Here is a 23,035-nt window from a genome sequence, read left to right as displayed (position 1 = left end):
TTTGTTTGTTTGTTCATTTTATTCCATTGCTGGGCTGCTTTGGAAACATCATTGTAGAATGTGCATCATCAAGAGATGTTCTGATGTTGTATTTTAGCAGAGATGGTGGTCCTGGGCAGCTCTTGTCCCTGGGAAGCTGCCAGCCCACAGCGGACAGGCACGCCACACCTGTGGGGTCTTTTGTGACGTGTAGATCTGTACCCAGTTGTATATGTTGTGTGCCTAGACAGACCTGCCAGCCACACAGCTCAACCCAGCAGCTGCCCACCTGACCTCCGGCTCGTGGCCCCCATCTATCGCAGGTGCCCTGTCTAGCTTCTTGGGAGAAAATGTATAAAAGCCAGCCCACAGAGCCCACAGAAGGATTGACCTAACTGCACTGGGGAGTTGCCAAGAGCCGATCCACGGCCTGGACTTCTTCAGAAGAAACTGATAGACTCAGTGTTGAAATTCTAAAATAAAAAGCACGCCTCAACGTTAAGTAGAAAACAGACAAGAGACTTTACTGCCTTCATGGGAAATGGAAACAGATCGGAACCCACGGACACATTTTGTTTGCTTGTAGAAGCTGAGGTCTGTGAATTGCAGGAGAGAAGAAAGTGTGCTCTATTGTGGTCCTGGGGCCTGTGCCTAGTAGTTGAAGGACCAGCTTAACTGTTTGCTCATGAGGTTGTACATTAGTGAGGTGACACATTAGAATTCCTGCACAGGTCCCTGCTGTAAGGGACTTGGGGGTGCTTATCCTCTGACCCCTAGGGAAAAGAACAAGAGGGGGTGAGCCCAGTAAAGGAACTTGTTAGGCCAACTACCATGCTTAAAATTCCCCTAAGTAGTCAATCAGAATTAAATCCTCAAGCTCATTTCTCCTGCGTTCACCACATGCTGATCCAGCGTTAAGAGCGGGCTCCTCATCTCTCCCTTCCTGTCCTCAAGTGCTTTCAAGTCATTTTGACCAGACTGGACTTCTCTTAGCAATAGTGGGGCTACGTGGGACAAGAAGGCTGCACTACAGACCCCTGGCCACACATATCTGTTGCTGAGCTTGAGAACAGAGCTCCAACACCAAGATTTAGGAACAGTTTGTTCTGCTTCTTTGGGATACTTCTAGGAAACACATCTAGTTACCTTGGTTCTTTTTTTTTTTTTTTTTTTTTGAAGATTTCATTTATTTTTATTGGAAAGACAGATTTACAGAAAGGAGAAATAAAGATCTTCCATCCTGTGATTCACCTCTTCCCCCTGCCCACCAAGTGGCCTCAATGGCTGGAGCTGAGCCTATTCTAAGCCAGGAGCCAGGAACCTCTTCCAGGTTTTCCATGCAGGTGCAAGATCCCAAGGCTGCTTTCCCAGAGAGCAGGATGGGAGGTAGAGTGATTGGGACACAAACTGGCACCCATATGGGATCCTGGAGGTTGCAAGATGATAATTTAGCCACTGAGCCATTGCACCAGGCCTACCTTGCTTCTTTAGGAGAAGCCAGAGGCCATTGACTTAGTGATGTCTTACAAGGTTGGGTGAAAAGGGAGGCTTCCTTTATAGAAGCCTCATGGAATGTGCTGCTTCTCAGAATGCAGTTTCTAGGCAGCCTAGCCCCTACTACACCTATCATACAGATTCCTCTCAAGCTGTTGGCAGTGGTTCATGTTCATAAACACTTGGGTGATCCTCATGCCTCACAGATTTAAGAATACCTGCCCTGAGTGAGGACTTCGGGACACTGCAGGGAACAACAATGGCCTTGGCTGAAGCACTGAGTGTGCTGCACCCACCGCATCCCCAGAGGCTCCCTGGGATTGGGTAGACTACAGTCCCACCCAGCAGGACAGTGGCAGTAAATGAGGGCCACAGTGGGTGTGGGGAGTGAAGACAGAGAGGCCATGAGAACTGTCTGGCCATGCACAAGGAAATCTTGGAGAGCAAACTCAAGGATTTCTTCCTGGAGTACTAACTCCAGAGGAACAATATGCAACACACACTGTACACATTACCCCAGCCAGCAGAGTTCACTTCCAGTACGCTTTCAGCTTTCTTCCCAGTGGTGAAGTGCTGTCACTGAGGGAACGTGGTTTTGGGGGAGCAGCTGGATGACCCCTCCCAAAAAGGGACATATTTCTCCATGGCTCTGGGATCTATGATCAACCTCAAGAGAACTCTGGAGACTGCATCCTTCTCTCTCTCTCTCTCTCTCTCTCTCCCATTTCCAGATCTCTCATGAGAAGCCCTGAGTCTGCAAAGGGATTCCCTGGTTAGCTGGGTGAAGCTGCACCTGCTAACAGAATGAGGCTCAAGTTTTCATACTTTCCACCCCAAGTTTATCTCATTCCAAGCTGATCTGAGAAGGGAGGTGACAGCTTGAAGGCAGCAACAACATTACAGTGACAACACTGGCCCTGTACACACCCCCACATTCACAGCCTCACACAGTGGCCTCCTACACATAGGAACCATGGCCTCTGCGCATGCGAGGGACCACCTGCAATAGCATGGGCTTTTCCCAGTGTTCCATGCTCAGGGCAGTCATGCCAAGCAACGTGTCTCATGTGTGCGAGATCCCCCACCTCCAGCTTCCAGCTGCCCCAAGCTGCTGAGACGTCGCCACAGAACGAAGGGATTAACAAAGATGGAGACAGAGCCAGACTTGGACCTCAGAATAAGGCTTTTACTGTTGTAGAAACAATCTTCCAGAAGATGAAATCATCCAAGCTTCCCCAAAAATATTTATCTATACAAAGATTTTGAGAGTAATATTTATATTTAATATATGTCAGTCTATGCATCTGGGGGCCAGGTCACTGTTTGGCATGGGCAGCTACCCCGAATGCCTCATGGGCTGTAGCACCTGCTTCCAGGAACACCAACTGAACACAGGGGCTTGTCAGCCCCACAGGAAGAAACCCTTAGTGCCCTGAGGCCACGTGGACCCCAAATCCACATATGTGTGTCCTGACCTGGAAGGAGTCCAGCCAAACATCCAAGGGGGAATTGGACCCAGGAAGAATGTGAGAGGAGGGGACCCCCCGGGCAGATGGGATGATCGGGTTGATGCCCACCCCTGGCTTCTGAATTCAGCATCTCTCTTGTGCTGAGTTGGTAGTCCCAGAACTATGTCTGGGTTTGCTGATGGATGTAGAAAGACAAACAAAAGCCCCTCCCTTCCTGCCAGGTAGTAGGAGACAGAATGCTGGGACTTGGGTCTTGGTGATTTGTCTGAAGACAAATGCTTACCTTGTAGGACATCTTCCCAATTTCCCTAGCACGGAGTGCAGTCCTACAGTGAACAAACCTGACCTCTGGTCCCAAGTGTCTTCCATACTGGCCCTAACTCTGCCATTCTGTGCCCTGGCTCCACCCCCACGATAGCCCCAACCCCACTGCCATGCCACAGGTCAACTTGCCATCCCCTCTTCCTCCGTCCCCACCACCTCCACATGCATATCACAAGAAATCTGTGTCCTCGAGAGTTCATCCTTCCCCTAACCAAACCCACACTTCCTTTACCACAGTGATCCTCAGAGCCAGCAAGAAAGAGAAATGTCCTGGAAGGAAACCTCTGGCTCGGTCACCCGCCTGGAGCCGAAGGGAACGGGCTCTGGGCCGGCCACCAGGCCGGGTCTGCAGCTTTTATGTCCCCGGAGCAGCGGATCCTCTCTGTCTCCTCCGACACAGGTCCCGGGGCCTCAGCTGCACTTACAGGACTTCACCACCATGTTGGAGAGTTGTTCCACCTTGGGGGTCCTCCCGACGTAGTACAGGATGGTCAGGGGCTCTAAGTCCTGGGGCACGCAGCAGGGTGAGGCAGAGGCCTCTGGATTCAGGGTGTTGTACAGTCCCAGCACCTGGGGAGGAGCACAGCATTTAAAGAGGGGAACACCCAACCTCAGCCTACCTCCCTAGGAATGCGACAAGTTCAAAGGGATTACTCCCAAGAGTGGCAGGCTGGCCTTGTCCTTGGCTGCTGCATAAAGGAAACCAGTGGGACATAGTCTGGGTGAGAGACCCGTAGTTGTTGTTTGCTCGTCATGGCAGAAGGCAGAGCCCATATGCTTGTGAACAGAGTGGTTACGAAGACACTTTAATTGGCGGTGAAGTTCTGGGCTAGCAAGAATCACTGCCGTCTCAGTCCTCCCACCTATGACTGACCCTTGGGCTGCTGTTTGATGGTTCTCCCCAAAGCCTGCCTTGGGTTGTTTTCTAAGTAATAAGAGTGTAGGGCCTTAAACAGGATGCAGTACTAATGAGCTGCAAGGAAGCACATGTCGCATATCACTGTCCTATTTCTGATTCCTCTGGAGAAAAAAGCAAGCTGGGCCCCGAGTTTCCATAGGAGCCTCATCCAAGTGCTTTCTACACAAGCTTTCAGAATCACTTCTCTGCACCCAAGAGGCTAGAACTACCAGAGTTCTTTAACTAATGGTAGAAGCCTTCTTCCCCCCAACACTGCTTGCCAACTATGCACACACATCTCTGACATGTAGGGGACTGTGTGACAGCCCCTTCATTGCCACCGCACAAAAGCTTTCAACAAAGCAAATAAAAAGTCTGCTAGAAACTATGGTAGGAATGTGACTGGAGAGCATCGGACCCTACGTGCCAAGATCAGAACCTTAAGCAGAGGGATGACTTTACTGCCCCCAGGTCCCCGCTCCCCCAGATCATCAACCCCTCATTCTGTGTCCAAGGCTTCATTCGTTCTTTCTAACAGATGGCCTGGCTGGCTCAGCCCTCAAGGCCCTCAGATGCACTGGCCCACCCCATACCGTGCTGTGGGTCGTGTCTGCACTGCGGAGGTATGGGCAAGGCCCCGAGCAGAAGTTGGCGTAGTATCCCTTAGGTTCGTGGACCCATTTCCAGCCCAGGTCCTGGCGGAAGTCAATGTAGAGAGGGCGCACACAGCAGTTCTCTTCCAGGTTGCTGCCACAAAAAGTATCGAGGGAAAAAAATCAACCTATAAGGAACCTTATCATGAAAAAAACTTCACAAACACCCTCATCTTTCCCTCCCCATCCCCTCCAGGGGTCTTCCTAGGCTGGCATGGGAGATGGTCCAAATCAAGGGAATACCATCTTCAAGGGGCTGAAGAAACCAGAACAGTTTCCTGTGTTGAAGACCAGGATCCCGAGGACATAATGGGTGAGAAAATGCAGCACAGAACGGACACGTGTTGTGCACAAACAGTGAAAATAACGCTTGAGATGTTCGTATCCCATTGTTGGAGTGCTTAAGCTCGTGCCCTGTCTTCGCTAACCATTCCAGCTTCTCGCGAATGACCCCCCTGGAAAGCCTCTGAGCCAGAAAACCTATGTTGTCCCTGGCAGAGCTGGGCAGCTACTCTGACCCTGAACCCGCAGCCACAGGCCTCTTGGGAGCCAGAGAGCTCTCAAGTGGAAGGCACGGATGCCGGCAGCCAAGAGCACTCATTCCTCACAGATAAACCGCACCGCTGGCCTTCCGCAAGGCGAGCAGCGATCGTACTGCCTCTCCTACACCTGTTGGCCAAGCTCAGCCTCCCTCGGGTGTCCATAAAGATGGAAAGATTCCCCAACTCGTTCTGCCAGCCCCTTGCACACCTCCCTTCCAGCCCCACTGTCCTTTTATGCCTGCCTAGACCCAAGGGGCTTCCTTCTCCTGGATTCCTGCATACCCAGAATTCACTTCCTCGCAGAGAGCTAGCTCCACACCCTCCTGAAGGCTTTGCCCATGACCATGAATCCATGAACTCCCCACTGCATCTTCCTCCCTTCAGCACCTCTCCTGGGTGGGGCTACTTTCTGCCTTTTTGTGATTGGGGTGCGTATGGGTAGCATCTCCTCCTTTCCAAACCAGCAGATTAGCTGGGAAAAGCTCAGTCAGGGAAGAAGCTGTGACTTTCTAGCTCTGCATAATGGCTGCCCAGCCACGTTCTTCACTTTATTCACTGTTCAGATGCCCTTCCCCTACTCCCCCTTCCCCCCCGCGCCCCCCACCCTTTCTCTCTCTTTTTCTTGGGTCTTTCATAGAGAACTGAGTACTTATTACCAGAAACTCCTGCACTAATCACTCCCCTAGCGCCGCCTCCTCTCCTCCCCCATCACCACACACGCGCACACACACACCCTACAGGTACTTGGGACCACAAGCCAGGGAGAAGCTTCCACCAAGCATCTCCAACCCCAACAACCTGAGCAGTTCTCATTCACTATACCCAAGACCTTTGCAGAGACTTGCAGAAAGACCATGAGGCTCCCAGAAACACACGTTTGTTTGTAGGAATCCCCCCCATCTTCCCGAAACACTTGTGGACAGCAGCAGGGTCCCTGGGATAAGTGGACATCTGTTTCCAGGCACCCCCACACTCACCGGAAGCAGTAATTGGTGTCCAGGGCGCGCTTCTTCCTCTGCCCGCCCTGGCCCGGGTTGCCAAGCCGGTGTGGGGGGATCATCATGAGGATGAGGTGAGGGTTGTGGTGATCCTTCTGCTTCTTGAGGCGCCCCAGATCTCCACGGCCATGGTCATCCTCATTGTCTACGCCTACACAAGGGGAAGAAGGCAGCAAGTTCTAAGTAGGGCAAGCAGAGCCACGATCTCCTCCCATCCCATCACTGTCCAGGAAAAGAAGGCTCGAGGCATGAGGGGAGCTGCCTTGCGAAGTCTGCGGCTGCAGCAGAGGAGGAAGGCTGTGCGGAGGACCCAGGAGCAGAGCTCAGTTGTCATTGGAGCGATGTTACTGTAAGGTGCACACACTCAGGTACACACCCCATACAGAATTCTCCACAAAGATAACAATAACAGCTCCACATGAGCTGTGTCCTAGGAGTCTTCCTGGGCCCATGAAGTTTTCTTGTCACCTGGTCCCAAACATGGAACACTAGGTGATCATTGTGGACCCTAAAGCTGAAGACTCTTGGCTGTGAGTTTTCTCTTAAGAGTTGGTCAAGGTAGGCCTGAGTGGTATCCTAGTAGCTAAAGTCCTTGCCTTACAACAGCCAAGATCCCATACGGGTGCCAGTTCATATCCTGGCTGTTCTACTTCCCTTCCAGCTCCCTGCTTGTGGCCTGGGAAAGCAATAGAGGATGGCCCAAAGCCTTGAAACCTTGCACCCATGCGGGAGACCCAGAAGGAACTCCTGGCTCCTGGCTTCAGATTGGCTCAGCTCTGGCCATTGCAGCCACTTGAGGAGTGAACCAGCAGATGGAAGATCGTTCTCTCTGTGTCTCCTTCTCTTTGTAAATCTCACTTTCCAATAAAAATAAATCTTAAAAATATAAAAAAAAAAAAAAGACTTGGTCAAGGTAGCACAGAAGTTCTACTGAGAACTTCAGGTATCACAAGGCCACAGGTTTGGGTGAGAGCCAAAGAAACAAGCCTTTGATTTACCACCATTCATGTTCACATTGTATTTGTAGTTCAGAAGTGCTTTCACCACTTGGGCCAGATGAGATCACAAGCACCTAAGAGCTACGTAGCAAACAGCTTCAGGAATGAGAGGCCGAGTGCATCAGAACTGGTTTCTTCAGAAAAGGAAAGGCTCAGGAAGTAACCTAAGAAAGAGTCTCAACTAAAGGGACACCTCACCAAGAGCAAGATTACCACGAGCCTCATTCACACAGACCTCAAGAAGGGGCACCTGGTCTGCCATATAAATGGAAAATCTGGAGATCAAGCTCCCCTCTTTCTGGAAATCTCTGCAGAAGAGAGAAGGAAGTATGCCTGGAAGCCGAAGACTGCATCCTAACCTGGTCTATAGGTCAAGACTGAAGGGCTTCTGAACTCTTGATCACTTCTGTGATCAAGATGACAAAATCAATGGCTTAAAAAAATCGAAAAAGATTCTGACATAACCATCCATGCAGCTCACAAGGACATCTGAGGCCTCAGAGCCAACAGCCACCTGCACCTTTTCCCAGAGAAGCCTCGGATCTCAGCCAACATGGGCATTATGGCAGGAATTCCCTGACCCCCAAACACTGTTAGGGCTGAGTCCCTTGGAAACATTGGGAAACCAGAATCAGCTCCCAGTGAGCTGGGCATCTCTGAGCCCCGAGGCAAACATCTGAAGCCAGATGCTGCCTAGGCAACGATGTGATGGGCCCTGCAGCACCTGGAGGACTCAGTCATCATGGTCCTGGTGTGCAGGGCCATCGAAGTGAGCTTCTGCACTGAGCATCCCCAGCACCTGTTGTACATTGCTCATCTCATTTAGCTGCAAAACCATCCTGTGGCTGAAGTCTTCTTACTGGGCTCAGAGAAACTGAACAGGTTGGGCACATGATTGGCACCACTCTAATTAGTGCCACAATGTGTTCCAGTCCAAATCTCGATCCCATCCAATCCCCCATCAATAAGGTGCAAACCATGTCCATTGGTCTGGAGGCAGAGCAAAACTGCCCAAATACAAAATAGCTGACCATCTGTACAAAAGTTCTGAACTCATTGTCTTGTAGTCTGGTAGGATCTCCTGCCCCATTAGCTCCCACCCATCCTACCACACACGTCCAGTCTGTTACCTTTGAACTTGATCTCCATCACCTCATGAATATTTTCCAAGATATCTCCATTGGGCTGAAAGGTGTGACATGGACAGTGAATGCTGATTTCCAGACCTAAGTTGGACTCTGTAAAAGAAGACACAGCGTCAGTGAGAAAATTTCCATCTGTAGGGTGGGGAGGGTCGGGCCTCTGCTGCGGTGGTGCTCACAGAAAACTGAGCTTTGCCGAGTATCCAGGCACACAGAAAGTGTTTCCAAAACTCAGAGTGGACCCCCCCACACACACACACACACGTTGCCACATGTAATGTATTTCTACCACATCATGAATAGCCAAATGGAAGAGGAAGCTGGTGGGCAGCAGTAGGAGGTTGGTCACAGTCATCCAATCTCAGAGCAGGTGTTTGGTGCATCTTGGGATGCTCACATCCTGTATTGGAGTGTCTACGTTCAAGTGCTGGCAGTGCTCCTGATTCCAGCTGACATACACCCTGGAGAGGCAAGTAACATCCCAAGTACTTGAGTCTCTGCCACACACACTGGAGACCTGGATTGAATGCCCAACATGTAGCATTAGTCTGGCCCTGCCACAGCGTCATGGGGCATTTGGAGAGTGAACCAGCTGATGAGAGATCTATGTGTGTTTGTATCTCCCCTCACACAAACCTGCCACTGTCCTGTTTTCAAAATAAACAAGAGACCAAAAGAGCCACTCACTTCCAAAGGATGTTATTAAGAGAAAATCATGGCCTTCCTGCTTCAGGGCAAAGGGACAAGGACACGAGAAAGAAAAGCTCGCAATGGCTAAGTGTCAGTTGGAAGACATTTGAGCCAACCTGCTGAGGAAGGAGGAAGGGAGGAGGCAGAGGAAGTACAAGAAACGAGGTAGAGGCATAACCGAAGAATGGCAGAGAGATGGGAACAGCAAGGCACACCAACAGGAGGCTGTCCAGAAGACTGCAGGTCAGGAACCGACACTCAAGGCAAGGTCAGCTGCAAACCACGAGCAGAACATGTCTGGGTAGAAGATGCCAGCCTGTCTAGCATGGCTGTGCCTGTGCACAGACAGGAAGCAGTCAAGTCCAAAGGGAAGATGAAAATTATGCTTGCACTTGGCCTTGTTTCCCTCCCAGACAAGTACATCATGAGGTTAAAAAAGTGCTTGAAGGTCTCTTGCTTGGGAATCCTCATTCACACTGGGAAAGTGGACAGTCCACCAAAGAAGGACAGCTTGGGAAACAGTGGTAAAAATTCAAGAACAGACCAGAGGCCACAGCCAAAGGCCCACATGTCAGAAGCTCAGAGAGAATGAGCATGAGAAAGACTGGAAGTGACATTCTAGTGCCCATTGGTATATCACTCCCTGGGGCCACCCTAGTGCATGTGAACATCTGGCCTTTCAAGAATCTTTCTGAAATCTGGTGTTCATCAAAGAAAACCCCAGAGCCCAGCCTGGCTCAGCACTTGTGTCCAGGGCAGCATGATACAGCAGCCCTGAGATTCCGGTCAGCACTTGCTCAGCCTGGGCATCCCAGTCCTGCTGGCTACAAACCAGCTCCCTTTCTTCTGTGAACTCCACAGCCCAACCAGCTCTGCTGTGGCCCAAGCCTGGGCATCCTCTAGGACACACTGACACCTGCCAAGCTAGGAAAGTCTCTGTCCCGGGGCGAAGCAGATCAACAAGAGCCCTGGCTGGTGAGAAGTGAACAGAAAGGAGCCGTGAGGAGCGTCCTCCTTCTGCATTAAGAAGCAGCAGCCAGAGGAGCTGAAACAGACTACCTAACAACATGGCAGACTTCCTTGTTCAAGGGGGTACAAGGTGGGCTGGGAGAAACCTGGAATGGCTGAGTTCTCTGACTCTGTGGGTTAGAGTCAAGGTGCAGACAGATATGCCAGGAAGAGTGGATCAGGGCACAAGTGGTAAGCACCAGATGACCCGGTTTGACCTCAGGCTCAGTCCACCGCATGCAGTGCTCTGAGATGTTACAAGTATTAATTCATTTTATTTCGGAAGGAATCTACAAAGTAAGAACAATGATTGCTCCCACCAACTCCCCCACGCCCCCCCATCATTGTACAGATGAGAACAACAGATGTAAGGAAATGGGATGGCTTGCCCAATTGCATCTAACCAGGATGCAGTAGGGCCAATGCCAGATCTAGCATCATTAGGGAAACAAGGGGCAACTCAAGGCGGAGAGGGAGGAATGTAGTGACCACCAAGGAAGCTGTCCACACACTCACTGAGAAGCCAAAGAGTTGTGCTTTCTTGTAGACCCACCTGTCCCGAGCCATGATGCTGAAAGTGGTCCTTGGCCAGCCTATTGGAGGCCTGGCTTTGTACACAGAGGAGCTGCAGGCTACAGGAGCAACAGTGCCAGGGGCTGAGCTCTCTGATCCCCAAGTCTGGATCAGGCTCCAACCAGCCTTGAGGCCCGGAAAGTCACCTGGGTACCTGATGCACATGGGCTCTCAGGTGTTTGCTGAACAAATCCAAGATCACATCAACTATTCCGTTCTGGAGTCCACTGGTGTCCTTGGCTTGAGACCTTGAACCCTGAATAGACCCCTGAGTTCTGGGAAGTCACAGCCTATGTCATCAGTTCCCTTTGCGGGAAGGCTGGGCAGTCCCTGCCTGAGTGGGCGCTGCGGGATCCAAGTGAAGAACTAACTTCAAAATTGGCAGCGAAAGGGATGGTGGGAGGGGGACCCATAGATTTTATTACGAAATTATCTTTTTGATGTCTCAAGGAGGATGGAAATCATTCCCAACGCAAACTCCTCATTGAGTTCTGCAGCTGTGAAAATAAGAACTCCTTCAAGTGCCTAGGGCTTCAAAGAAATCCAGGTGGAGCTGATGAAAATCAGACAGGGAAGCAAGAGAATCATTTCCCCAGCCACGCCTTCCTGTCGCCAAGCCCAGGCTCTGGGCAGGAGCGCCAGTCTGACTCAGAATTCCCAACAGCGCTGCTGCCGAATTCCCCTTTGCACACCCCAGACAAAGGAGGGACAGGATGGAATTCCTGGCCACCCTTGGGATTGGGGCCCAAAATCTGCCCATTCAGCCACCTAACAATGCCCTTCAAGTGGGGACTTTGCAGTCATGATGCATGCAGAGGCCGGCAGGTCACGCATGTTGAGCCCTTTAACCCCCACCCCCGATGATGCTATACTGGAAGCTCCAGCATCAAGTCTTAGGGAATAAGGAGGAGAGGCAAGGACTGTGCTGATCAAGAATGCACCTCCTCTCCATCTCAAGGAAGGGAGGAAGAGGGTGCTTGTGTCCCTGGACTAGGGCCTGATCACAGCTCATGATGGAAGAAAACCTTCCCAAGGAGGAAGAGAAGGGGCAGATGGGGCCACCACATGTAACGCTGCCCACTGAGCAGTCAGACCAGGCAATAACCAACCAGGGATGCAAAAGGGAGAGAAACTGAAGTGCTTGATGTCAAGAGCCATGTGGACCAGCCAGCAGCAGACTCGGCTTCCAGCCAGACTGGATGACCTTGATCCTGACATTTCACTTCTCTGGACTTCAGTTCCTTTACCTAACTGAATATACTTGCTCCTCCAGCTCCCTGCTAATGTACCTGGGAAATCAACGGAAAGATGGCCCAAGTGCCTGGAACAGCCCCGCCCCTGCGCTGCACCCACATGGGAGACCCACATGGAGTTCCAAGCTTCCGGCCTCAACCTGGATCAGCCCCTGGCTGTTGTGGCCATTTGGAGAAGCAAACCAGCAGATGGAGGAGCTTTTTCTCTCTTTCTCTTTCCCTCTTTCCTTCTCTCTCTGTAACACTAACTTTCAAATAAATAAATCTTCAAAAATAAAGCTCATGCCTATAAAACTATGTCGAGAGCCATGAGGTTTTCTCAGATGCTCGAGATTCTTAAACCATCTCTGTGAGGTACACGGGGGTGGAGCTGTTACCTAATTTTCCAGGTGAGGAAACACAGTGAGTGGGTAAGATATCTGGGACACGGGCAGTGTGATGCACTTGGATCTGTCAGCTCTACTTGGATGACTACCAGGCCTTGCAAATTTAATTGGACAAAACAGAACCTGCCCTCGTCCTTGTTCTTCTCCCTATCTTCCCTATTAGTGATACCACTTGGAAACTCAGTCTCAAATGTTAGGAATCACATATGTGATGCCTCTTTCATCTCCACATCCCCTACCTAATCTCTACCTCCAAAACATGGAAGAAAATCCATCCACCGTCCCTGTTGCGTCTGGGCTGTTGCAGTGGACCCTAACTGGTCGTTCTGTTTCCTTCCGGGACTGCAGAACACCAGCAGGGTCTCTCCACCAAGTCGCATCACTCTCAGCCTCCAGCCCCACCTGCAGCACTCCTGTGACTTCTCACCCCATGCTTGGAACAAGTCCTCCTCCATGCCCTGATCTCAGTCACTCCTCTGTTCCCTGGGGCTGTCACACTCCATCCCCAGCAGTCTACTGGCGACTCTCATGTAGAGTGAGCTGTCTTCCACCTGGGGACATGGGCCTCACTGGGCCCTCTGCTTAAGGCATCCTTCACCTTGACCTCGGAGGATTGGCTCCTTCTCATCACTCCCTTCTCAGTGCACAAACTCCTTCGTTCTAGAGACCATCCCTGAGCACCTGCTGGGGGGTCCTATCTGTCATAGTCACCTGCTCTTCCTCCCCCACCCTTGGACACTTAGTTCTTTGTTAGACCCAGAATTCTACATGGAGCAGGTTGGTTCCATTTTTCTCTACTAAAGACACATTGAAGTAAAAAAAATCTTGGAGGTAATTCCTCTGGGACAGACGGCCAGCTCGACATGCACAGTGTGAGTGGACCTCTAGAGACAGTGGGGTCACCAAGTGGCCATTGTTCTATCTGTGATGCCCTGCTGGTAGAGAGAGGAGGAAGTTCTGGATGTCCCTAGAGTCATAAACATTCTTCCTAAGAGTCTTCCTTCTTAGTATGCTTGCTTGTTCTTTGTCTTTCCCACCAGAGCGAAGACCCTGTGAGGTCTGGGACCTCTCCGTCCTGGTCACTCCTGAGTCCCCAAGGAGCATACGATCAACATTCATTGAGTGAGTGCAGTGAGGCCCTGACCTCCAATCTGTGACCTCCACCGCCCATTCTGTCCTCTGCCCCATGTCTTCCAAAGGTCCCAGGAGCCTGAGGTTCATACTCATCTGGGAGTGAGGGTTGGGGGGAGCAACCTACCTCTTCGCAAAAGCCACTCACGCACAGTGTCCGTGACATCAAAAGACAGCCACTCGGCCGTGCCACGTGTGGGCAGGTTCTTGCCGCCAATGTAGCGCTGCTTGGCAATGTGCTCATCTGGCCGGAGGATCTGTAGGGCAGAGAAGGGTCCATGCATCAGGCCCAGATAGAGCACCATGGATACTGGCTTGGTGTGGGAGTGCAGGCAGCGGAAAAGCACAAGGCAAGGGCTGTGGCCGGCCACCTCCTTCCAGCCCCTCTTGGAGACAGATGCAGGCCCAAGCCCCAGAAAAACTCCGACTTGAGCCCCCATCTGCTGAACTCTGCACCCAAAGGAGGCCTCGAGGGGGAACTTGGCTTTTCCCACCTGGACAGTCTTTGTTCCGGATTTACCTGGAAGAGCTCGATTCTCTGCTCATTGCGCTTGGAGCTGGGGTTGGGCACCCGCAAGACTCGAAATTCTGCTCGGAATAGGTTGGTTCCATTTTTCTCCACTGAGGACACATTGAAGCGGAAAACCTTGGAGGTAATTCCTTTGGGGCAGACGGCCAACTCGTCTAGGACAGAAGGCAGTGGGAAGACATGCAGTGTGAATGGAGCCCTAGAGACATGAGTGGGGTCACCAAGTGGCCATCACCTCACCTGTGACTGCCTTACTGGTCTGGAGGCTTCAGACCTGAAGGTGGAGGCATGGGAGGGTTCTGGGTGGCTCTAGAACAACACAGTCCAAAGCAAGAAGCAGTGACACCATAGGGTAGCTGGACAGGACACTAAAGACAGGCCAGTCAAATAGCATTTTCTGCTAAGCCCTTCAGCCAGGGTTTCCTACTATTTTTAGAAAATACAGATTCTCAAAAGTTACTAGCACGGGCCCAGCATGATAGCCTAGAGGCTAAAGTCCTCAAATTAGGCACGCTGGGATCCCATATGGGCACCAGTTCTAATCCCAGAGGCCCTACTTCCCATCTAGCTCCCTGCTTCGGGCCTGGGAAAGCAGTCAAGGACAGCCCAAAGCCTTGGGATCCTTCACCTGTGTGGGAGACCCAGAAGAGGCTCTGGGCTCCTGGCTTCGGGTTGGCTGAGCTCCAGTCACTGTGGCCGCTTGGGGAATGAATCAACAGATGAAGATCTTCTTCTCTGTCTCTCCTTCTCTCTGTATATCTGACTTGCCAACAGAAGTAGGAAAGCAACGGCTGGTGCCAGGTAAGAGGAGGCGAGGACAATAGATCAGGGTGCCCACCCCCGACCTTGTAGGAAGGCCATATGCCAGACTGAGGGGCTGGGTTTTATCTTGTCAACAGTTAAGAAGCCAGGGGAGGTGTCTGAGCAAGAATGACATCATCAGCTCTGTGTGTCAAGCATACGTCTGCAGGCTGGCACACACAGATGTTCGTTCAGCTCACACAGGTCTGTCCCCACCGGTTCTGTTCTCTTTAAGGGGTCTCTTCCTTTGGCAGCATGTGCCATGCCAGCCTCTGTCACCCTGCTAGCCTTTCCATCCATGCCCACAGGGCAGCCAGGGCTAGAGCCAGGGTGGTGAGGGGAAGAGGGAGAGAGAGAGGAGAGTGAGAGTACGCTCCGCTTCTTAGCTGCCACACACGTGATAATTTCAAGGCTGCAGCAGCATCAATACCCAGGGAAAGCTTTTCTTCTGCACAAATGGTTGCAATAGCCAAAAGGTGAAATTCAAGCCCCTGGATGTAGATTCCACACATAATGGACATGGCTGGAACGCGCTCATAATCACCCCGAGGGGTGGTTTAGGAAGTCACCAGCAAGGCGGGAAAGATCAGACGCCTGCAAAGAAGCAAATGCGCTACTGATCTTCCGGAAAGAATGGGTGCATGTTCTGGAAACTGCCATCTGGTGGGCCTGACACAGGTTCTTAGAGAAATTAGTGGAACAGATGTTAGGAAAACAAGTGTGTGAATGCCAGCTAACGGAGCTCTGATTGATAATTGGCCTTCAAAGAACAAACACTGAGCCTTTCAGCTCAAAGCAGAGGGAAGACCCAGCAGTAATAAGTGGTTTATAAGATAGTGAATGACACTCTGGATATGAAAGAGCTGTTTGGAACCAGTGGCACTCTTAAGAACAGAGATGGGTCTTGATGGATCTGTCATCAATATGGCTTCAGTTATGACAGCACCTCCAACGACCGGCTGCAAGAGGAAGAAGGGATGAGTACAATGTGTCCCATACCATAGAAGGAGGCGGGGGGAGAGGACTGGTGTGGTGCAGCATGATAAGCTGCCTCCTACAACATCAGCATTCCATATCGGAGTGCTGGTCCCAGCTGCTCCACTTCCAATCCAACTTTCTGCTAATGCACCTGGAAAGGTAGCAGAAAATAACTGTCCAAGTACTGGGGCTCCTGACCCCCCACATGGGAGAACTGACTGGAGTTCTTGACTCCTGGCTTCAGTCTGGCCTGGACCTGCTATTGTAGCTGTTTGGGGGAGTGAACCAGTAGACAGAAGATTCTCTCTCTCTCTCTCTCTCTCTCTCTCTCTGCCTGTCAAATAAATAAATGTTTAAGGTATTAACATTTAAAAAGGCACCTGCTGGCAAGAACAGTCAAAGTGAAGACAAGGTGGTGAGAAGCCAGGAGACAAGCAAACCCATGAGCTCAAGGACTCCCAGAAGGCCATTAGACACGGATTTATGCCACCAAGACAGAATCCTCTCAGTGAGGAGGTTACACAAATTTCAAGGAAACAGGTTTGGATGGTTCTTTCCTGTCACCAAAATCTATGGATTCTAGTAAAATGGCAAATGATATGGGGAGTCCTCCAGTGCTGCCCTCTTCAGGCCCAGAGGGTGCTGGCCAGAGTTCCATGTGAGTCAGCAACAGCTGAGGGATGCCAGCAGGCAGAGCTCAGATCTGAGTATTGCCTCCCAGGGGTGGCATCAGTGGACAGCTGAAGTCAGGAGCCAGCACCGGGGATCGAACCCAGGGACTCCAAAGTGCATCTTCAGTGCCAGGCTAAATGCTTACACCTGACCTCTTGTATTTAAAATATCATGGTTCATTCCATATCTATATCATTTTTTTCTATCCCAGGCAATAATGATTGGGTCTGAACTCCACCTGCTCACTGGCTGTCTTTGCTTTGCCCTTGGCTGACACACACAAGAAGCTTGTTCCTTCACACCCCACCATATGGGAGATAGGATGACACCTATGTCCCTTCTCACCATGGGCCAGGGAAAGCATGGAGTCTTGCCTGGACTCCCCAGGAGGATCCCTGCCCACTCAGCCCCGCTGTCATTACATGTCTCTTTCAGTAGAAAAGGGAGTCCAGGGATCGTCTCTGAATTTGCAGATGGAGGAAACAGGTTTGGAATAGAGGCAGGGTGACTTTTACAGGGCTCCTCCTTGCTTCACCCACCCAAGACTCTTCATGAAACAAAGAAAACTCACCGAACATGAGCAAATGCCCGTGGTAGAGGGCTCTACTGGCCAAAGAAGCCAGACAGAGCTGAGCACGAGCAAGTCCAGTCCTCCATCCCTATGCCATCTGTCACCTGGGTTACCGAGGTGGCAGCTCCTGACCCCTCCTGCTTACCCCATCCATTTCTGTTGTAAGTGGAATTCTGTTAGGGCCTCCGGGCTGCAGGAGGGACTTCAAATGTGCATCTGACACCTGCTCACAGCATGTGTTCTAATCCCCTCTCCCCCCCTCCACTTGGGCACACTCCTTAACTGGCTAGGGCCTCAGTTTGCCTATCTGTAACAAGGAGATAAAGAGATCTCCAGGACAGGGGAGCCCAAAGGGTGGGCCCTCATTAGCTCTCATCTTGGTGCCCTGTGTCCCGCACCATGGGAAATTATTCCTTTAATCTTTCTCTTCTCCAGGAACCCCTATCTCCTTGTCCCATCTCCAACTGTCACTTCCCTCCATGTCCTCAGCTACCGAGGAACAAGGTGGCCGAGACAGATAAAACATGGAATGGAACATCATCTTATGACCCCCACGCAGAAATCCTGTTATTGAGGCCCTGCTGATGGATGCGCCCACCTCAGACCCCTGCTAACCCCTGCCTACCATCACAAATTAGAGACAGACTCCCCTCACTCTGGTGATGATCCTACCCCCATGCAACACCTGCTGGGTGTGTGCACCTGCCCGCTGCCTTCTTTATAATTACTGCGGCCCCATGTGTCTGCCTCTCCAGGGCGGGCTCAGTACCTGAGCAGCTGCAGGGTGGGCCCAGTTTAGCATCGGCTCTGCCTCCCTGTCACCACCTGCAGCTGCAGGGAGTCAGCAGAGCCCACTTCCTGTTTGCACCCACCAGCCTCTGTGGCATCACCTGGGTCCCACCGGACACCAGCTCCTCTGGCATCCCAAACAGTATCCTGACGGCTATGCCCTGGGTTGCCCTGGGCCAGGCATTGCGCCAAAGTTATGTGGTCACCCTAGTGCTGCAGCCTACAAAATGCCCAGCATCCGTGGGGGCCTTGGTATTTTCCTGGGCCACCCACAATTTGTACCCTACATCTCTGAAAAAAAAAAATCATGTTCACCTGCACTTGTGTGACCTTGCCTCTGGCTAGCTCATTCATTCTCACTTCAGGATTCTAGGCTGAGTGGACTCAGCTGAGTGACTCAACTCCTCCTCCTCCCTCAGACTCCTCCCCTTGGCCTGGGTCATTAAGGTCTCAATGCTGCCCTCTGGCCCCACACTCTCCTCCAACATTCACTCCCACCCTCCTCTGATATTTGTGGCTGCTACCTCCTGCCCCGGTGGGTGCCCAGGAAGGTAGATCCCTGGCAGACCCTGAGCCGGCCCCACCCAGAGAGGCCTGGCCAGGGAGCTCCAGCTCTGCCTCTGCCCCTCACAGTAGCCACATCCTAAGGAAGGACGCCCCAGGCAGCCACAGGAACCCCTGCCAGTAACCACAAACTCCTCCACCTGGTATGGGCCTGCTCCCAACAGGGCCTTTTGCACTTCCCATAGCCAGAGCCGGTCCACCCATCAGTATCCATGCCTGCTCCTTCTCTAACCAGACTCTTTCTTGTCCCAACTCCTCATCCTCACCCTGCCTGCTCCCCACTCTGGTTGCATGCACTGCCCAGCTCCCAGGTGGGCCTGGGCAGAGGTGGGCAGGGCAGCGAGGACACCTGCTGGTAGGAAAAGCAAACAGAGTTGCACCCAGGGCCTCTGGCCCACGAGTGGCTCACATTCCTCTTTCCTGGGCTGTCAGTTTCTTCACATCTGCCAAATTTCTCCCTCTTGTATTGAGGTTTTTTAAATCCCCATTCAGTAAACACACATGACTTCCACACGTGTACCACACTGGCGTCTCAGCCCACAGCTCCCAGCTCCTGAACGCAGACAGTAAGCCTCCTGGGGACACACACCCTGACACAACACCCCCACGCTCCCACGGCCAGCCCTCCCGTCCACCTGTGACACGCAGATACAAAGGGCCGCCAGCCCTCCCCTCCACACCCAGTCCCACAGCCCCCACTCTCTGAAGTCCACTGGCTGGGAAGGTACCCATTTTTGAGCAGTGTGCCTACTGGACAGCCTATCGTCTGAAAGTCAACAGATGTGTGAACACACATGCATGCCCTCCCCCGCCACACGTGGACTCCCGTGGGTCATGTGTGTGGTGCAGATGGAAGAACCCACGCTCTTGTGCCTGGGCTTCCAGACACTTCCCATACATTCTTCTGGGGGGAAAGTACTGCTCTAACTCAGAAACTGGAAAAGCTGACAGATAGACGTGTCACCGTGAACTGGGCTAAGTAGGGAGGGGACGCCGGGTCTCCAAACTTCATGGAACTGTCAGGGCTTAAAGGAGAGAGCTAGCCACCCCACATGTTTACAGTTGCCCACAGAATCCCACGTGAGGACACACACACACACATTGCAGCATGGCACAATGCTAACTGAAAAACCAGTGCAGGCTGCGCTAGGACTCCAGGACCCAGCCTTCCTGAAGCCTGGCTTTGGGCAGAACAGCTCTGACTCCCTCCCCACCTACCTCCCAGCTCCAGTCTGCTGGCAGACCCAGGACACTCTGTAGTGTGGCCCCTGCCAACCAGCCCCTGCCCCCACCATCACCACCCCCGCCCAGCACCCTGCTCCAGCTCGGACCTTCTGTGCCAGGGGCTTTGCCGAGAATCCAGACTTACTGTGTTCCGCTAGCCCCTGGATCATGTCGAATTTATGGATCTCTTTGGCATAGTATTCCGACTCGGTGTTTTCCTGAGTGCAGCCTTCTCCCTTCTCCCCTTGCAGCTCCTCCAGCAGCTCCCGAGTGCTGTTATAAAGGGCCAGGACCTGATAGGGGACGTGGGTCATCACCGACGGCTCAGGGGGGCTGGTGAGCCGGAGCTTGCTCAAGATCTGTCCCCTAATGGCTTCCACTCTCTTCTTTTTGATGTGGCCAAAGTCCAAGGTGGTGCAAGTGGACAGAGAGAGGCTGACCGTGGCGAAGTTCAGCAGGGCCAAGACCACCAAAGCCCTTTGCAAGTGCATCTTCATGGGCGAGCCGGTGGAGGGGCGGGTGGATGGGGAGAGACAGAGAGAGGCCGCGGTGGGGGTGGGGTGGGGGGCTGGAGAGGCCTGGGGAGGAGGAGACCCCAGCCGATGCGCAGAAGGAGGGAGGAAAACCAGGCAGCCTCCCCAGATCCCAAAGACTGAGGCTTGGCAAGAAGGTGCATGAACTCACTGCACTGCGAGAGCTCCAGACTTCCAGGAAGCGCTGGCAACGCCGAGGCCGAAGAAGCGAGCGGACTGTGTGTGTGCGCGCGCCTCGCAGCGCTGCCGAGTCTCGTCCATGCGCGCGTCTCTCAACAGGTTTTTTAGCTCGGCTCGAACTCCCCGCAGCCCCGCTGGAGGGCAAACCGAGGGCTGGGAGGGGTGGCGAGGCAGCTGGGAGTGGGAAGAGAGCTGGAGCTTTTCCTTTAGGTAAAAATAAATAGAGCAGATATCTGATAGTGCCAATCGCCGCTGGGCGTTGGGAGAGAAAGCGGGTATTTTAACGAGGGCACGGAAGGACCATGGCCGGGTCCCCCCCACCTCCAAAAAAAAAAAAATCAAAATCCTTGTTGTCTTGCGCTGAAGGAGAAGAAGATGAAGAGAGAATAGAAAAGAAAAAAAAAGAAGAGGAAAGGATGAAAAAAGATCAGAAGTGAGTAGGTGGGGAGGGGCAGGGCTGGGCGGCTGCTGGGCAAGCTAGAGGTGGGGGCAGCACAGGGCACCCTCGGCCCCCAGGCACTCCATCCATGCTGGCCCTCTTGTTTACACTTGCTGGGGGCTTTCTTAATGACTGTTCACGCTGTGCCCGGCGTCTTCATTGGCTGAGACCGTGGGGTTCAGCGCAACTGGAAGCCCCAATAATCCACTCGGACGCCCACGGTCACCAGCTCCGCTGCTCGTCTTCTCCCTCGGCCATCGCTCCTGTCCCTGGCTTCTCTTGAGAAGATCGAGTTGGCCAAGTCAAGGGAAGCCAAGCCCAGCACTGCTGCGCCGGCAAGCTGGGCTCGCTTCTTTTTCGCGTGCTTCTTCCCCTGTCTTTCGCCTCTCTCTCCTCTCTCAGCCCGCTGCCTCGGATTGGATTTGGCTCTGCTCTCCGCTACCCCCTCCCGCTCTCTCTCTCTCACACACACACATGCACACACACACTGCTTTCTCTATTTCTCTCTGCTGAAATTTTATACCTCCCTCCCATGACGTCTCCGTCCTGGGGTGGGGGAGGGAGGGAGGGAGGGACCAGCGCACGCAGCCTCCCTCGCTGCACGGTTTTAATGTTTTAAACAGGCACAGGAAAAGACGAGCCCGTTTGAAAAATACTTTGCGTCCGACGTGGTCACTGAACTCCCCTCCCTCCCGCCCCCCCTCCGGAGTCACTCCTGCTACACGTTGGCTGTTTTTCTGGAAAGTTACTCGGAAAAGCAAAACTCCCCCTTCCCTCCCGGAGTCTTCCCCCATCCCCTTCGCCCTCTGGCCAGCTGTCAGTCCGCGCTCTCCTCGTCCGCGTTTCCTCCCTCCCAGGCCCCCGGGCCACCCCCCAATCCCACCCCACCCCACCGAGGGGCCAGGCCGGACGCCGGGCAGGGGTCCCGGGAGGGAGCTGGGCCCCCGCGCCTCCGAGCACAGGCGGCGATCCCGGCCCCGACTCCTCATTGACAAGCCTGGAGTCGGCGGCGCTGGAGACACTCCAGGGGCGCTGAAAAAAATAAAAAATAAAAAATGGTGGCGCGTTCCGGAAGATCGAGGGTGCCCTCTGGCGATGCCTGGGCGCCAATGACCCAGACTCGGAGGGTCTGGGGCTAGGAAGGCGGGCAGGGCTGCGGGGACGCCACCAGGGGCTTGCGGGAGCTGGCCAGGGAAACAGGCCCCGGGCGCGCCTCGGCGCGCAAGGGTGCCCCCAGTACCCAATGCGATCACCGGCTGCCGACTGCGACAGCAAAGTCCTCTCGAGGTGAGCAGCAGCCCTCCCCTCTCCGAGTTTCCCAGGGAACCGCCAGCGAGCGCGAAGTCAGCAGTTTGGCCAGAGCCCATTTCCGAGATGGGTGAAGGGAAATTTGCTCGGGGCTTCTAGGCCTGCGCTTGGAGGTCTTTTCCCACGCGCTGCTCCGGATTGGCGGAACACAGCTCTTCCATGGATCCCGCCCCATGACTCCCTCCAGCCTGAAGGGTCAAAAATATATATGGAGACAGAGAGAGAGAGAGAGAGAGAGAGAGAGAGAGAGCGCGCGCGAGCGCGAGTGCCGGTTTCTGGGTCCAGAGGCCAGGGCCATTTGACTGCTGAGGAAACTGAGACACGCATTTTACTTTTTTTTTTTTTTTTTTTTGAGGCCACATTGCTTATGCGTGGCAGAGTTGACATTTAGCACACGTTCCCTAGTTTGCATAGGAGTTATTTCTATTTCCATAACTAGTGAAGAAACCTGGGCAAAGGCACTTTAAGAGTAACTTGTTCTAGGGGCTGGCACAATGGTGTAGTGAGCCCATCTTCCACCTGCAGCACTGGCATCCCATATGGGTAACGGCTCCAGTCCTTGCTGCTCCACTTTCAATCCAGCTCCCTGCTTAGGGACTAGGAAAGCAGTGAAAGATGACACAAATGCTTGGGCCTATGTGGAGCACCTATGTGGAAGACCTACATGGGACACGTGGGAGACCTGGAAGAAGCTCCAGGTTCCTGCTTGGGTCAGCTCAGTTCTGACACTGTGGCCTTTGGGGAATGAACCAGCAGGTGGAAGATTTCTCTGTGTGTGTGTGCGTGTGTCTCCTTCTAAGTCTGCCTTTCAAATAAAAATAAATGAATCTTTTAAAAGAAAGAAAAACTTAAAAGTAACTTGCCTAAAATAGCCATTAGGTGTCAGAGCCGGGATGTGCAGCTAGAAAG

The 23,035-nt window shown here is 52.8% G+C and overlaps 1 protein-coding gene across 1 annotated transcript; it reads right to left on the bottom strand.

Moving 5' to 3' along the window:
• Window positions 1–3,640: 3,640 nt before the first annotated feature.
• On the bottom strand, window positions 3,641–21,276 carry TGFB3 (transforming growth factor beta 3). Its single transcript, XM_004584383.2, has 7 exons — window positions 19,812–21,276; window positions 14,059–14,222; window positions 13,666–13,795; window positions 8,486–8,593; window positions 6,337–6,508; window positions 4,758–4,911; window positions 3,641–3,836 (listed from the first exon to the last, which is right to left on the bottom strand). Exons 1-7 carry the CDS (start codon window positions 20,161–20,163, stop codon window positions 3,678–3,680), a joined length of 1,239 nt encoding a protein of 412 aa, XP_004584440.1. The 5' UTR covers window positions 20,164–21,276; the 3' UTR covers window positions 3,641–3,677.
• Between the last annotated feature and the right edge of the window lie 1,759 nt (window positions 21,277–23,035).

Source organism: Ochotona princeps, chromosome 26 (assembly GCF_030435755.1).
Source record: "Ochotona princeps isolate mOchPri1 chromosome 26, mOchPri1.hap1, whole genome shotgun sequence".
NCBI classification, from domain to species: domain Eukaryota; kingdom Metazoa; phylum Chordata; class Mammalia; order Lagomorpha; family Ochotonidae; genus Ochotona; species Ochotona princeps.
Note: the sequence above shows the minus strand (reverse complement) of the source record. Positions and strands in the feature narration are given on the sequence as shown.